The 17,784-nt window shown below is 42.7% G+C and overlaps 1 protein-coding gene across 1 annotated transcript in view; it reads left to right on the top strand.

The window, feature by feature from the left end:
- large1 (LARGE xylosyl- and glucuronyltransferase 1) overlaps positions 1 to 17,784 on the top strand; it is a 72,656-nt gene that overhangs the window by 17,184 nt on the left and 37,688 nt on the right. Inside the window, exons 3-6 of the mRNA XM_061714738.1 lie at positions 5,510 to 5,808; positions 7,312 to 7,394; positions 10,834 to 10,957; positions 11,117 to 11,288. Of these exons, the coding sequence (XP_061570722.1) occupies positions 5,510 to 5,808; positions 7,312 to 7,394; positions 10,834 to 10,957; positions 11,117 to 11,288 (678 nt within the window). The remainder of the gene's footprint in view (positions 1 to 5,509; positions 5,809 to 7,311; positions 7,395 to 10,833; positions 10,958 to 11,116; positions 11,289 to 17,784) is intronic.

Raw genomic sequence — 17,784 nt, 5'->3', positions numbered from 1 at the left:
TGCACAACTCCCCATGGTTGTGGGTAGACTCACCTGAGTGGTCTCCGGCAGGAAGGTCCCCCCTCATGATCCAGGTCCTGGTCCAGGTTTCTTCCCTCCTAAAGGAGAGTTTTACCTGCCACTGTTTATGTTATGTTTATGTAATAATTGCTATGGGGTCATGTTTTGGTCAATTCAATTCAATTCAATTTTATTTGTATAGCGTCTAATACAACAGATGTTGTCTCCAGACGCTTTCCAGAGACCAGAACATAAACCCCGAGCAATTATTACATAAACAATGGCAGGTAAAAACTCCCCTAGTGGGAGAAAAGCCTTAAGCCAAACAGTGGCAAGAAAAACTCCCCTTTAGGAGGGAAGAAACCTGGACCAGGACCTGGATCATAAGGGGGGACCCTCCTGCTGAAGGCCAGACTGGGGGGGTTGGGGACGTCATCAGCACACAGAAGGCATGTGGAAGCAGCAGCAGGATGACCAGAGGGGGGGGCGTAGGCAGGTGGAAGCAGCAGCTGGATGACCGGGGGGGGGTGGGGGAGGGGACCGCAGGCCAGCACGCAGCTCCCGAAGCTCCGGCCTGCAAACAGTCTCTGGAAAGAGCCTAGAGACAACTTCTGTTGTAATAGACGCTATATAAATACGAATGAATTGAATTGGATTGAACCTGACAAGATGAGGATTGATGTTTTTTGTTACTATTTTAATTGAACCAGTCAAGGAAGATGAGTCTGTGAGTCTGGGGGGACTTGAGGTTAGGCTTAAAGAGTTGCTCTGAATCTAGGTGAAGGGCGGTGCCATCTGTTGGGATTCTTGGGTGGTTGTGTATGAATCTAGTCTGGACTTAAATGCAGTGAATGGGATTATAAATAGATGACAACAGATCGAACTGAACTGGAATATCATTAAATTGTTGTTTTTGTTTGCGTAAACTGAGAAAGCTTTAGTTGTGCGTTGTTAGCCTCCAAATAATATGAATTAAAATTGAAACGTGAGATGATGCTCTCACCAGTATCGGTATCGGGGCTGATACCGCTCTCATATACTCGAACTCACAAAATTTCTCCGATACCACGCACCGATACCACTTCATTGTTGTTGTAGTTACTGATTAGTAACTTTAGGGGGAGATGTTGAGCTGCAGTCAGGGGTGATGAGAAGAGAGTGATACATGAGTGAGACGTTTCAGGCAAGATAGTGACAATTAATGCAGCGGGACGTCAGCAGTGTGGACATATTTCAAAATAAGGGACGACGACAGAAGCAAGGCAGACTGAAGCTACGTGCTGCTAAGGTGTCAAGAGGAGGAAAGGAGAATACGTCATTTAATACAATCAACTTTATAAAACATCTCAAGACGCATCATGAATCTGAGTATACAGAGTTTACTAATGCTACTGCAAGAACACAACAGCAACATTAGCTCAGGTTCTGCAAAAGCCACAGACAAAGGCAAGAGACGACACACGGGCCGTTAATTTAACGGAGGCTCTAATCGTTATTAGGGGTGGGTTAAAAATATCGATATATCGATATTTTATCGATATGCATGTGTAGGAACGATTATCGATACATAAATCCAAGTATCGATTTTTTTTTTTTGTTTTTAAAATTTTTTTTTTTAATCCTGATTTTTTCCCCCATTTTATCACCCAGTGCTCCTACCTAAGTCAGTCCTGGGCATTGCTCCATCTACCAACCCCGGGAGGCCCTGCACTGAGCTCAAGTCACCTCCTTACTTGAGGAGTGAGCAGGCTGCTTCTTTTCACCAGGCAGGGTGGGGATTCTCTGGCCGGACGTGGCGCGTGGAAGGATCATGTTATTCCCTTATTGTAACCAGAATATTGATATCGAATCGTATCGTATCGGAAATCGTATCGTCTTGGGACCTAGTGTATCAGAATCGTATCGTATCGGGAGGTCAGTGATGATACCCAGCTCTAACCGTTATCTAGCGCTGGATGAGCAGCCACTGAAGTTGGAGAAGACCAAGGATTTCACGTCTTCTCAACGCACTCGAGCCGCGATATGATGTTTCATTGATATGTTATATGTTTGATACTTTCTTAAATGTGAAGACAGTGCCAGTGTGGAGACTTTTTATTTCCACAGAAAGATTATTTTTTGTTAAAAATAGTTATTCTACTCATTTTATTTATTTATTTTTTATTTATCTGTTGCAAATAAAACCTGTCTTCCAATTCATTGCATTTTTAGCCTAGTTATTTTTGTGGTAGAAGTATCATATCGGTACTCGGTATCGGCAAGCACACAAATTAAAATACTCGTACTCGGTGTGAAAAAAATGGTATGGGGGCATCCCTACTCGTGAGGGGGGATGTGAGGAACATTAAGAGCTCCACGTGTATTAATGCTTCCACCGCCGTCCCCCTCGTCCAGCTGATCAGACAAAAAGGCATCTGGCTGGCGTACCTGTAGAGGTTTTCTGAAGAGTCTGCCAGGTGAACAGATGCTACGCCGTGATGGATGTGCTGCTACCGCTGGGCACATAACTGTCTTTGAAAACAAGGCAAAGAGGCATCTTTACAGATAATCCAAATTAAATGCGGCAGACGTGAATACACAAGTTTAGATTGCTCAGTAGCTCCTACAGCTCAGTGTTTTAGTCGGCCAACTGGTTTTCTACTGTTGGGCATTTCAACTGTTGCTTCAAAACGACAAGCATTTCTCTCACAGGAGCTATAAATGCACACAGAGAACTAAAACAAACATGTCATGCTTGGTTATACATTTTTCTACTTTTGAAGATTCACCCAGTTGTCATACATCTCTGTAAGAAAGTACATCATTTCAGTGTCTGTAGACATACTGAACATCTTCAGCTCTAAAGCTCCTACCCAAACACTCCTGTTGGATTAAAGTCAGGACTTTTTTTTTACAGCCCCAATAAAAGGTCCATATGGACAATGGAAATAAAGATGAAATGTGATGTTTAAGATTAATGTGGCTTTCATTTTTTTGCAGACACCCCAAACCCATTTTTCTCACAAACTTCATTTCATTTATTAACATAAATCCATTTTCAGACCTGAAAAGGTCAAAATAAAATGTTTCAAAAAAGGCGATGTCAGCAGGTGATTGTAACGTTGATTTGGTACGTCATCCATCCATCCATCCATCCATCCATCCATCTATCCGGGGATACGATCCATAAGTCTCTACGGAATCTCTACCTCTCTGGCTGAAGGCCCGTGGCATCTGGGGGGGACCATCACACAGGAAACTGCTATTGCACTACAGAGGAGTACCACAAGGCTCTGTATGAGGACCCCTGCTTCTTTAATTCTACCTGCTCAGACTTGATATTGTTTATATGATTGTTCGTTTTTATGCCTCGGACTCCCCTCGGAAAAGCTGGAGGAAGTGTCTGGGGTGAAGGAAGTCTGGGCATCTCTGTTGAGACTGCTGCCCCCGTGACCCGGGAACGGATAAGCGGCGGACGATGGATGGATGGATGGATGGATGGGTTTTTATGCAGATGACACTGATTCATGTTTCTGGTTGATAATCCAAATATTTTTGGAAGAAAACAGGAATACGTGCTCCAAACCAAAGAGGAAAAGGATCATTCAGATTGTTATCATCAATCAGTCCAGAATCCACATTCTTTGATGCCCTGGGCTCGTTTCCACCTCTGTGATGACAACAATAATGCAGACGTACATTTTATAGCAGCACATGCTCCCTTCAGGGCCACGTCAATTCCAGGACGTCCATACAGTTTTCATCAAGACAATCCAAAATCACCTTTGGGACACATTACAAAGACATGGCTGAAGAACAGGTCCCTCTCTGCTGTGCTTCAGCTCCATTCCCAAACAGTTTTGCAGAGGACACACAAGTGACCATGGAAACTGCTCAGGTGGCTGGTAGTATGTGTGTTCAATTGTGATTTTAGACAGGAAAGAGAAATGGCAGCAACATGAAAGTGGGGAATCAAACTGCAGATCTTACAGGAATACCAGTTAGAATAATACTTTGTGCAAATGTCCCCTTTCAGTTTAATAAAAAGCCTATTGCACTGAACTATAGCACCACTTCTCTCTGTGGGGAGAATGTGATTAATGTACTCTGCAAAGGCGTTTGTTTGGAGGCAGACGTGACAAATACCTAAGAGCCAAATGAATTAGTTTGGCAGCAGAGACGACCAGGTGCATCTGCTGCTCTGAAAACACCATATGCCGTGTGAATGAAATGCACTGGAAACGGTCATCGGGTCAGCTTCAGTGGGATTATGCCCAACTAATCCACTCTGCAGATGAATTACTGCCTCAACGTTGGGGGCTCCAGAAGGTTCTGGGGGGTTGGTGGCTGCAGAAGGGGCTGTGGATCTAGGGGATTGAGGGGTCCAAAAGGGGGTGTGGATCTAGGGGATTGAGGGGTCCAAAAGGGGCTGTGGTTCTGGGGGATTGAGGGGTCCAGAAGATGCTGTCGTTCTGGGGGGGTTGGGGGCTGCAGAAGCGGCTGTGGTTATGGGGGCTTGAGGGGTCCAGAAGGTGCTGTGGTTCTGGGGGGATTTGAGTCAGAGAAGAATAAAATTGAAGTATTTTCCCATTGTAGATGTACTGGAGTTTCTTCTTTGGCTCTTCTGCTACATCTGCATCACAATCAGTCCCAGAATCTCCAAGTCTGCTGAATACAAGTGATTTTATGAGGAAAACAGAGTCATCTCTTTTCCAACAAAGATCAATGCAGTAATTGAAGCTGTAAATCTTTGATGTTGCTATCCCAGGCTGTTACATTCCTCTGCGATGCTCTTAAGTGGAGAAACTGTTGTATTCTTTCCTGCTCCACAACCTCATCTCCACTGGGAGTTATGGTTGATCTCCATCCTCCACTGGGAGTTTTTGGTTGATCTCCATCCTCCACTGGGAGTTGGGGTTGATCTCCATCCTCCACTGGGAGCTGTGGCTGATCTCCATCCTCCACTGGCAGTTTTTGGTTGATCTCCATCCTCCACTGGGAGTTATGGTTGATCTCCATCCTCCACTGGGAGTTTTTGGTTGATCTCCATCCTCCACTGGGAGTTGGGGTTGATCTCCATCCTCCACTGGGAGTTGGGGTTGATCTCCATCCTCCACTGGGAGTTTTTGGTTGATCTCCATCCTCCACTGGGAGTTTTTGGTTGATCTCCATCTTCCACTGGGAGTTTTTGGTTGATCTCCATCCTCCACTGGGAGTTTTTGGTTGGTCTCCATCCTCCACTGGGAGTTTTTGGTTGATCTCCATCCTTCACTGGGAGTTGGGGCTGATCTCCACAGCTTCGAAAAAGACAAAGGAGCAAATATGGCCATTACATTTACACATCCAGATTGTCTTGTTTGTAACAGATGCAGTTGAAGATAGAAAAAGAAACAACATATCTTGTGTACATGAACCTGTAACGTAAAACTACAGTACTTTTTAAAATTCCTAAAACCTTGGACCTGAAGAACGGTGTACTTTCTTTTCAAACGTTTCCTCATAACCTCAGACTCTGTCTTTTTCCCCACAGTGAAGCCCCTTCCCTTGTCTCCTCTGGACGTCCAGCCCTCGGTGCCGGTGGACGGGGCCGGGGAGCGGCAGGCTCTGGAGCTGAGGGTCCGGGCGGTGGAGGAGGAGAACAGGGCTCTGCGCCGGGAGCTCAGTCGGCCGTCCAGGAACCCGTCTGGACGCCTGCAGCATGACTCCCACCGGGGGAACCAGAATCGGACTCACTCAGAGGAGGGAACCGGGGACAACGAGGGCCAGAAAAACGCTGCCGGGGCCAACAGCTCAGACTGCGTCCAGCAGCCTGTGGTGGATAAGTGTGAGGTGAGATGTGGTTCATGTTCTTTTCACTGCTGACTGGTGCTGCATGCAGGAGAACAAACATGGAGAGGGGAAGATTTCTTTTTATTGTGCACTTCGAGAAAAAAGTCGAAATGTCGAGATTAATGTTGAAATACAATTTTGAGAAAAAAGTCGAAATGTTGAGAATAATGTTGAAATACAATTTCGATAAAAAAAGTTGAAATGTCGAGATTAATTTTGGAATACAATTTCAAGAATAAAGTTGAAATTTCGTGAAAAAAGTTGAAACGTCGAGATTAATGTTGAAATAAAATTTCGATAAAAAAGTCGAAACGTCGAGATTAATGTTGGAATACAATTTCAAGAATAAAGTCAAAATTTCGTGAAAAACATCAATGTCAAGAAAAAAGTCGAAATGTCGAGAATAATGTTGAAGTACAATTTCGAGAAAAAAGTCGAAATGTTGAGAAAAAATTTAAAATTTCTTGAATAAAGTTGAAATGTTGAGAAAAAAGGCGAAATTTCGACTTTATTCTCAAAATTGTATTTCAACATTAATCTCGGCATTTCAACGTTTCATGGGTTAGAGAACCAGAGTCAGAACCAAAAACTGATCCAAATGCTCATTGTAGAACAGGCCTCATTATGAACGGGGCATGAAGTTTACAGAAACCACATTCTGTCACTGTAAAGTAGGTCTTTCAGCAGAAAGTACCTACTCAGCTCAGCTCATCTCAACTCGGCCTGGTTTCTTTTCCACTACAATTCAGCACCTGGAGCAGAAGTAGGAGGTTGGAGAGAAGCTGCTGTGACGTATTTGATTGTGTATCTAAATGAAGAAGACAACAGCACTAAAGATGTAGAACCTGGAGGAGATGATAGATGTGCTGCTGGATCTGTGGCTTGTGTTCCATATCAAGTTAAAAAATGAGAGAGAAAGAAGCTTCAAGCGGCGACACTTTATAATGTTTTTTAGTTTGTTTCAGTGCTGCTAAAAAGTCCGTTGGTAGCCGCGAGCAGTTGAGAAGTGACAGAGCTCCTGGTAGATCTGGACATCGAAATCGAAATGTTGAGGAAAAAGTCGAAATGTCGAGAAAAAAGTCGAAATGTTGAGAAAAAGTAAAAATGTGGAGAAAAAAGTCGAAATGTCGAGATTAAAAAGGAGAGGAAAATGGAAGGAAAAAAAGGAAAAAAAAGGAAGAAAAAAGAAGGGAAAAAAAAGAAGAAAAAAAGGAAAAAAAAATTTTTTTTGGAAAAGCTCCAGGGAGCCACTAGGGCGGCTCTAGAGCTGCGGGTTGCCGACCCCTGAATTAGATGTTGAGATTTAGCGGTCCACATGTGAGCTGAACCTGAATCAGAAGAGGTTTACTCCGGTTGGTTCAAGTCTTTCCGTCAGTCTTTTGATTTTAGTTCATGAACGTCGATTCAATAACATGTTAGAAGAAGCTCCATCTCTTCTTCTGGTGTTCTGTGCTGAAGCAGTCTTCCACATATGTTCTATCATGCTTCCTGTTGTCTCCACAGACCATCCACGTGGCCATCGTGTGTGCCGGCTACAACGCCAGTCGAGACGTGGTGACGCTGGTCAAGTCCGTCCTCTTCCACAGGTACGACCTGCCGGTCTAGAGCAGCCGCAGGACTCGCGTTCTAACGTCCAGGACTGGCGTCCAGGGCGGACATCCGTATCTACTAGGCCTGTGCTGAAAAAAATCAGTTTTCCAATTCTAAATCGATTCTTGTATTAATTCCTAAAAATCGATTTGTATGTCTAAAGATTGATTTTTTTTTTCCCATCATTACATTACAACTTTTGGCATTTTTTTGTTTATGCCCAAAAAAGGAATGTTTTGTTGGACACAAGAATAACTGGTGCCATGTTTTTGCCTTTAAATATGTTTAAAGGTAAGAAAACATTAAAGTTTTCAGTTATAATTGCATACATTGTCTATATTTCATTACTTTATATACTGTCTTGGGGTTACATTTGCATAAAATGCTAAAAAGCAAATTCTCAAAAATTAAATACTGAAATCTGTTTGATAATTCTGACCCACAATGTTTCTGAAAGCAGTTTTTACCAACATGGTATTAACCATTAAAGGTATTGTGACATCATTTTTAACATGCTTTTAACACTATTAAAAGTCTTGGGCAACATCCCTCAAATGTGTCTAAAAGAGTGTAACAAGAAAAACTTCACTCTAGTACTCTTTTCCTGGCTTTTTATTACAGTGCTTTTTTGCCCCGTGAAAAATGCTTCCTTTCCCCCCTTTCCTGTCAATCATTGCTCCGCTCCTCCTCCAAACCTCCTCCTCCTCCAGCCATACGCTCACAGCGGCGTCGGAGAGTTATGCCGCGTTCCATTTGTCCTCGGAAGTGGGGATTTACTAGTTCCCAGTCGGAATTTTCAACTGAAACGCCCCTCGAAGTGGGATTTCCCACTGGGAAAGTGGGAGAAGCTCAGGCCCCCAGTCTCGCGCTCAGCAGGCACGCCGATTTTTTCCAGTGGCCAGCCGCGGTACTGCAACAAAAAATCCCATGGGGCCCAGAAAGCTTTTTTCCCATAGACCGCAATAGTAAAAGAGAAGCCTCTAAAACTGTTCACAGGACACCTCCAGCTGTAATCACCACCAATTACTAATCTTTGTATTCTATATTTTTAAGTCATGGACTTTATATCCGTCAAAAATGTTTTATAACGGCCAGAAAAGTCAAAGAAAAGTCTCTTTCTGACGTCACGGCTGTGCCGTGCACTCGCAAAGCGCGGTCGTGTGTGTCTCGGGAACGAGCATGGCTGAAACTAAGCCGTTCGGCGGAATAATCACTCAGAAACACATTGCATTGCCAATTTGCACCAAACAGAAATGTTTAATAGCAAGAATAATAATGGTTTGTCATTCTTGTACTTAAACATTTCCGTTGTAGCCAACGGTGTATAGTTTGTGAAAATAAGATATCAGGCAGGAATAACACAAGTCTAAGACCCTGTCCACACGTAGCCGGGTATTTTTAAAAACGAATATTTCCCCCCCTCCGTTTATAAAAACATTTGCATCCACACATAACCGAAGATCTGCGTTTTCGACCACATTCATAAGCATTCTAATGATCCTGTAGATCATCCGCGGCTCCGCGGAGGCGCAGGTGTGGGTGTTTCCACTGAGATCCTCCTGCACACACACACCTAACGCACTTCAAATATGTATTCTTCTGTTGCTCTTTCATTTGGAGGCAGCGCCCTGCACGGGACTAAATGAGGGTCAATATTAACAAAATGAGCTTGTGGCGTGAGATCCCCACCTCACAATAAAACTGACCTCCATCAGGTTTGAGCAAACGTGCAGGGAGAGAGATGTGTCGTAGTTGTTGCGACGGTGCCGTGGAGTTTTAGATGTCATGTGTTTAACATCATCTTAACCCTCAGCTTATTTTATGACAGTGCTCCCGGGGAAGCTGCACCTCCGCAGCTCCGCGGGCACTGCGAAGCCGGGCAGTGCCCGCAGGGCAGTGGGCAGTGGGCAGTCCGCGGCTCCGCGGCTCCTACGCCGTAGGGTGCGCGGAGCCGCGGAGCCTACGGCGTAGCCTCTGTGTAACGCAGTAAATTAACCACATTTAAACATAATATTTGACATATTTAAACATAATACTTGACAAAACTTGTAATACAAAAAATATTTGTCTTAATGTAAGTAATAAACTTGGGAAGTTTCATGGTGATACCTGCTATTTACATTTTTATCCTATTTTAGCCTATTAACCTGGGGTGTCTCATCTTAAATAAAAATGACTCGTTTTATCTTTAATTAAAAAACACACACAAATGAACCATGTATAGTCTATAACCATGACTTTGAGAACAGCATCGGTTGATTTGCCCTATAAATCCCTAATTTCATTGTGTACATCTATCATTACCGGTCTGAAGGACTCATGAGCGCGCAGCGCTTGTCCAGAGCGCGCAGCGCTCGTTCACATTGCCCCGGGGCATGATGGGAGGCCCCAGAGCATCATGGGAGGTGACTCAACTGCGCATGCTCTATGGGCCCGTGTACCAGGAAGTAAACCAGGAAGTCAGAAATTTTTTCGGCGGATGCGCTGGGTGAGCAAACTCCATTGAAATGAATGGGCGGCCATTTTCGATCCGGTATCCAGTTATATAATACATCCATGGAGAAGCTTCACCACCCCCGAGTTACCATTCAAAGATGGCTGCTATTCCCAGTTCCCAGTTCCGATTTCCGAGGTAAATGGAACGCGGCATTAAGCCGAGAGCGACAGGCGAAGCATGCACGGAAAAGCAGGAGGGCGAACCACAGCAAACAATCATAAAAATAAAGGCATGCAAGCAGCAGTGTCCCCTTATCTTAAGTCCAGTCAGTGGCCGCAGGTCTTCTTAGCAGTTTTCCTCCGGTGATTAGAACAGAAGAGGCTGTAAACAGCTCCTTGTTAAGCCTCATTTATGGTTCCGCGTTAAATCGACGCAGAGCCTACGCCGTAGGGTTCAGCGTACGGTGCGCGTCGCCGCGTAACCTTATGCCGTAGGCTCTGCGTCGGTGTAACGCGGAACCATAAATCAGCCTTTATGGTGCGCTGGAGAGGAGAGGAGGCAGGGAGCTGGGTGGAGGGGGCGGTGATTTAGCGGATCGTTACGTAACGATCCGCCACCAAACCAGATGAGCTGTTTTTGCACAGTTATGCGGAAAATCCCAGAAAGCACACAATACACTGAATGTTAAAAGTTTGTTGTTTTTTGGGTGTAATTGATGTCAAGACACCCAACAAAACACAAAAAATCAAGAAAAATGTGTTTTTCATGTCACAATCCCTTTAATATATATGCAGACAAAGTAAAAAAAAAAGGGAAAAAAAAAGAAAGAAAACGTCATCTTCTGCTGCACAGCTTTATGCCCTTTTATATCCGTGTTTTTATATCTGTGTTTTTAACTCGGTGTTTAGAAAGGCCTCGGCTTTTATCCAGTAATAAAGATCTGCAGGCTGTCGGTGAAGGAAACGCTCAACCGGCCTCTGCCGTTTGTGTGTCTGCAGGCGCAACCCTCTCCACTTCCATTTCATCACCGACTCCATCGCTCAGCAGATCCTGTCGTCGCTGTTTCACACCTGGATGGTTCCTGCCGTCAGGGTGGACTTCTACGACGCCGACGAGCTGAAGGTGAGCCCTCCGCCCCCTCCCTTCACCCGCCTGCAGCGCTCACTGACCCGACACGTCCTTTTATCCCCTCTGACAGTTTACCAGCTTTGTAAAGTATCTTTATTGTACTGTAAACAATACAGTTTTAAAAATGCAGCCCGGCCCTGTGTGCTGTTTCAGTCCGAGGTGTCGTGGATCCCCAACAAGCACTACTCTGGGATCTACGGCCTGATGAAGCTGGTGCTCACCAAGACGCTGCCCTCGGACCTGCAGAGGGTCATCGTGCTGGACACGGACATCACGTTCGCCACCGACATCGCCGAGCTCTGGGCCGTCTTCCACAAGTTCAGAGGTAAGACGTCTCCCGGGGCTCAGACTGGACCGTGGCGGGTAGGCCCGTGCTTTAACGTGTCTGTCTGGATCTGGTTCTGGTTCTGGTTCTGGTTCTGGATCTGGATCTGGATCTGGATGAATTCTGGAGTCAGTTTAGAGGTTTAAGTTTGAAAAGATGTAAGAACTGGTTTGTTTTTCCAAACACATAGAACATGTGTTTGGACATGACATGGCTACATCTCATCAACTACAGAACATCGGTTTGTGTCATGAGCGTGGTTGTATGTGGTTGTATGTAAAAAGGTAGATTTATCAATGGATAGCCCCTTGAGATGAATCATCTCGTTTTCGAGGGGGTCCAACATACCGTATTTTCCGCACTATAAGGCGCACCTAAAAGCCTTTAATTTTCTCAAAAACCGGCAGTGCGTCTTATATATGATCATTACGGTAATTTCTGTTACTGTAGTCAGGGGGATTGTGGGTAATGTAGTTGGTGTCGCCGAAGTAACGGCGCTAAAAACATCAGGAATCGTCACAGACGTTCAAGACAACAGCAGTGACGCTGACTCACATAATGGAGACTTTGACGAGACGGATCAAAGCTGGTTTTTATTTTGTTAATAAAGTTTGACATACGGTACTTTTCTTCTTGTCTTTTTCTTTTTTGCCTTTGCTGTAGGATTTTGTATCATTTCCTGTAGCGCAGCTCCATCAGGTAGATACGTAACTCAACCCCAGCCACTATAGTACGGTATTTTACCAGATATTTAGTGCGCCTTATAATGTAGTGCGCCTTATATATGAAAGTGTTTTAAAGGAGTCCATTTATTGAAGGTGCGCCTTATAATACGGTGCACCTTATAGTGCGGAAAATACCGTACAACACAGTACAAAACAGTCACATGCAACATACATAATACATAAAGCTCTCACACACAAACCCGCCCACACACCAGTCCCCAAGACCTACCACACCCTAAGAACACAAGTAAACACTGCATATAACACAGTAATAACAACAAGAACCACAATATTGATAATAAGTCATTGTCATCATCATTATGATACAATATATACATTATATATAAAATAAATAAATAAAAATGAAATGAGAAGGCAATACCACTAGAGGCAACTACATGGTTTGTTGAGGTTGGAATATAGTGAGTTTTTAAAGAGGTGTAATGAATTAAGTTTTCTTATATTGATGGGTAAGTTGTTCCAGTCTGATGGGGCTTTAAACTTAAAAGTAGTCTGCCAATTTCTTTAAAGGTTAAAGGAAGGTAAAAGAAGGGTTGCTGAGTGTTTCTGAGAGAATATGAGGATGTATATGGAATCAGATATTGTTTTAAGTATGATGGATAACTAAAGTGGACACATTTGAATATGAGTTGGAGCCAGTGGTGTTGTCTTCTTGAGCTGATTAAACCAGTTTAATGATTGATACATGGAGTAGTGGTGAGTTCAGTTTAATGACTGATACATGGAGCAGTGGTGAGTTCAGTTTAATGACTGATACATGGAGTAGTGGTGAGTTCAGTTTAATGACTGATACATGGAGCAGTGGTGAGTTCAGTTTAATGAATGATACATGGAGCAGTGGTGAGTTCAGTTTAATGACTGATACATGGAGCAGTGGTGAGTTCGGTATGGGCACCTTAACACAAATCTACAGAGACTGTTTTAAATGACATTGAGCAGTTGAAGATGTGATTCATAAGTGTTCTGGTAGACAACATCAGCATAATCAAAAATGGGTAATAATAGTTGTGTGACAATTATATTCCTTGTTGGTAGAGTAAAACAGTTTATTGAACGGTAAAGGATGCCTAGGTTGCGATGTAACTTAGTTGTGATGGACTCAATATGATATTTGAAGGTAAGTAATGGGTCGATCCAGAGGCCGAGGTGTTTGAATGTGGTGACCTGCTCAAGGGGTGAGCCATCATTAAAAAGAATATTGAGATCTGGGTTATTTCCAAGGCCTAATCTGGTACCAAACAACATTGAACATGATTTCTTTTAGTTTAACAAAAGTTTATTAGATGCTAGCCAATTCTGAACAGTAGAAAATTCACTTTGTAACGATCTCTGAATTATTGATGTGTTATTACCTGATATATGTATTACTGTGTCTTCTGCGTATAAATGTATTTGACAGTTGGAGCAGGTTTTTGGGAGGTCATTAATAAAAATGGAGAAAAGGAGTGGTCCAAGGGATGAGCCTTGTGGTACTCCTTTCAACAATTGTATATTTGGATTGGATTCCATTAAGGCTGACACACTGACGTCTGTTATGGAGATAAGAGTTGAACCAAAGAAGAGAGTTTCTAGAGATGCCAATTGAGTAAAGTTTGTCCAGTAGAAGGTAGTGATCAACAATATCAAAAGCTTTAGTGAGATCCAGAAATATTGCACCAGTGAGTTCACCATTTTCAGAAGCTGTAAATATATCATTTGTAGATTTTAGCAGAGCTGTGGTTGTTGAGAAATTTGATCTGAAACCATTGGCATGGGGACATTTAGTATTTTTTTGTTCATGCCGAAAAAAGGAATGTTTTGTTGGACGCAAAAATAACTGGTGCCATGTTTTTGCCTTTAAATATGTTTAAAAGTATGAAAACATTAAAGTTTTCAGTTATAATTGCATAAATTGTCTATTAGGGGTGTCACGGTACACACAAGTCACGGTTCGGTACGTACCTCGGTTTAGGGGTCATGGTTCGGTACGGGTTCGGTACGGGTTCGGTACAACGGGAAAAAAAATACAAAAAGTCCCAAATGTATAAGACGAGTTTTTTCTTCCTTTATTTTGATCATAGCATTTGATGGGACATTGTAACGAGGCTCCAGCACTTTTAATAAATACTTGAACCCGGGCTCCTCTACTGCTGCATATGGGCAGAGCCGTCTGGGGGCGGAGCATTCTCCATGGGCCCTTTATGATAGTCATTTTAACGTTCAACAACATCATCCTACCATCAAACTACATTTATTCTCACCTTTATTGAGCCAAGCCTATAGGCCTATGCTGCAGAAAGCAGAGTAAAGTCACAAACTTGTTCAGAAGAACACACACGCACGCACGCACGCACGCGCACACACACACACACACACACACACACACACACACACACACACACACACACACACACACAGGCCTGACAGCTGTCAATCACACGCCGCTGAAAACTCAGATAGTCACGGACTGACTCAGTTCCATCTTGGATTCAGCTTAAATACAAAAAAAAAACCTAACTGGTCTAAAATTACACAATCTATTTAGATAGATATAGACACAGCGGTCTATAACATAATTTCTGAGCTCTATAACAGAGAATAGACTCGGCGGTCTAGTTGACAACAACACAAAGCTCATTAAAATAGGCAGGTGGTCAAGAATACACAACATTCTGATAAAGAAATTATTTATGAAGGTTACCCTGACTCACCAATGGTAGTTGACTCTTCCATAACCCAAAATAATCCAGGTAACGTGGAAAACTGGGTAACATTCAAAACTTTGTACAAATTTAGTCCTCTTTTAAACTTTAGCGCTAATCTCCTTCACTGTGACTGTTAAGGCTGATTTATGGTACCGACGCAGCGCCTACGGCGAAGGTTGCGCGTCGCCGCATAACCTCGTCGTAGACTGCTCGGTACCCTACGGCGTATGCTCTGCGTCGATTTAACGCAGAACCATAAATCAGGCTTTACAGCCAATCCGCGCTGGCTCACGGCCCTGATGCGTTCAGGACAGTTGTAAATTAAGAATTAGAACATTTTATCGTTATTATAGCCTACAATTTATGATGATATATGAATTGCACATATATTTATTGATATGCACAGACTAGCACACATTTAGGTCTGTAATGGAACGTGACTGTTGATATTTATAAGGGGGGAAAAAAAACGATGATAGATTTTTTTTTTTTTTAACTCAGTCAGACGTATTCGCCGTATGACTGCGTGCACCGAACCGTGACGCCCGTACCGTGACGGGACGGGACGAATACAAATACCGTTACACCCCTATTGTCTATATTTCATTACTTTATATACTGTCTTGGGGTTACATTTGCATGAAATGCTAAAAACCAAATTCTCAAAAATGTAGAACCGAAATAGACAGAAAATGGAAAAAATAAAAAAGATTTCATCTTGTTTGCTGCCCTGGATCTGTTTGGTAATTCTGCCCCATTCTGTTTCTGAAAGCAGTTCAGCATTCTGGGTCGTGATTGGTCCTTACAGCATCATTAGCTGCAATACTTGCTGCCAATACATATATTCTTAATATATGTTGTATGGTGCTTGTAATGAAATGAATGATTGCTCAATTGAACCAAGGCATGGTTGACTTGTGGGCCGGATGTTTGATCAACCCTCCTGAACTGATGGTTTTGAGAATAGAGCGGAGCTTCAATGAAAGCCAGGCCGTTTTCCAATGAAAGCAAACACAGTTGAGCTCTATTAGTATCACATTTGCTGGAGTGTTTTGTTCAGCATCGCTGCAGATCATTAAAATCCCAACAGATTACTCCAAATAAACCATTTTTGCGTTTGTTCTTTCCACCCTAGTTTCTGCCTTCGTTGCGTTCTCCTCCCGGTCCGTGTAGATGGATTTACAGCTCTGTGTTGTAAGTCATTAAGCAGAGCTGTTTGTTCAGGGTGCTGCAGTGATGCACCGATGCCTCCCACTGCCAGTCAAAGACGCTGCTCTGCTTCAGTCTGTGTGGATGTTTCCAGCCGAGGTCATTCATTCGCCGCTGCAGCTTCCTGCCGTTGTCACCCAGCAACACTGCTTCCTCAGTTTATCAGGCTTCAGTCCCAGTCCTCTGACTTTATAGCTGCTCTATAACAGCTCTATTCCTGCTGTAGAACGGCTCTATAACTGTTATAACTAGGCCTGTGTTGAATAAATCGATTTTCCGATTCTCAATCGATTCTCATATTAATTCCTAAAAATCGATTCGTATGTCTAAAGATCTATTTTTTTTTTTTTTTTCATTCCATTACAACTTTTGGTATTTTTGTGTTTATGCCCAAAAAAGGAATGGTTTGGTGGACACAAGAATAACTGGTGCCATGTTTTTGCCTTTAAATATGTTTAAAAGGTATGAAAACATTAAAGTTTTCAGTTATAATTGCATATATTGTCTATATTTCAGTAAATTTCAGTGGTTGGGGAAAAGAGAGCTCATGTTTCTTGTTAGCTCTAGCAGAGGTGAGGGGATGCCGAGGGGGGAGGTTGCATGCCGGAGGAGATGGAGATGTTGTTGTTGAATAGGGCTGGGGATCAATTCAAATGTCAAGATTCGATTCCGATTCTTAACATTCAGAATCGATTATCAAGTTTTGATTTGATCCGATTCGATTCCGATATTGATTTGGGTTAGTGTTATTAAAACAGTTTTTTCAGCTGTTGCATGAATGATATGACTGTAGTTCTGCAACATAATAATACTAGTATTATATTGAGATTCAACAGCAAGTATTGCAGCTAATGATGCTGTAAGGACCAATCAGCTCCCAGAATGCTGATAGAACTGAAACAGAAACATCGCGTGTCAGAATTATCAAACAGATCCAGGGAGGAAACAGAGACGAATGAAATCGGTTTTATTTTTTCCCACATTCCGTTTTAATTTTTTCCATTTTCGGTCTATTTCGGTTTTTAATTTTTGTGAATTTGGTTTTTAGCATTTTATGCAAATGTAACCCCAAGACAGCATATAAAGTAATGAAATATAGACAATTTATGCAATTAGAACTAAAAACTTTAATGTTTTCATACCTTTTAACATATTTAAAGGCAAAAACATGGCACCAGTTATTCTCGTGTCCAACAAAACATTCCTTTTTTGGGGATGAACAAAAAAATACCAAAAGTTGTAATGAAGAAAAAAACAATTTTTTTAAATTGATCTTTAGACATATTAATCAATTTTATTAATAATTAATAGTAATTAGTATGAGAATCAATTTAGAATCGAGAATTGATTTTTTTCAGCACAGGCCTAATGTTGAAACCGTTGGTTCCATCATCTCTACGGAAACAGCTCAGGGCCAGTGTCATCAGTTCACGTCCATGTTGCACTAGGTTTTGTGTAAATTATAACATGAATATAGTTTTATCAGAAATAGACCTGCTGTATAAATAAAATTGAATTGAATTGGTGGTGTGTTGAAGAGCTACAGGTGTGGATCCGGACCCATGCATTCTTCTCACTTAAGCCTGAAGAGTTGATGTTGCTTCTCTGTGAACACTTTTCTTCATTGTTTGAAATGTCATGTGACTTAGGACAGAGAAGAGGAAACGTGTTGATGTTTCCGAGGGGCCGTCTCGTCTAAACTCGCCTCACATCGTTGGTTTGTGTGCAGCCTCTGAATGGCAGCTTTAATCCTCAGCACTCGCATGTTTCTGAATGACGGATCAATATCCCGTAACCAGGGCGATGTGCATGAATGTGCTGCCTTGTTTGAGTCTGGAGGATACGCGTCTGAGTGGG

This window comes from Cololabis saira, chromosome 23 (assembly GCF_033807715.1).
Source record: "Cololabis saira isolate AMF1-May2022 chromosome 23, fColSai1.1, whole genome shotgun sequence".
Lineage (NCBI taxonomy): Eukaryota > Metazoa > Chordata > Actinopteri > Beloniformes > Belonidae > Cololabis > Cololabis saira.
Note: the sequence above shows the minus strand (reverse complement) of the source record. Positions and strands in the feature narration are given on the sequence as shown.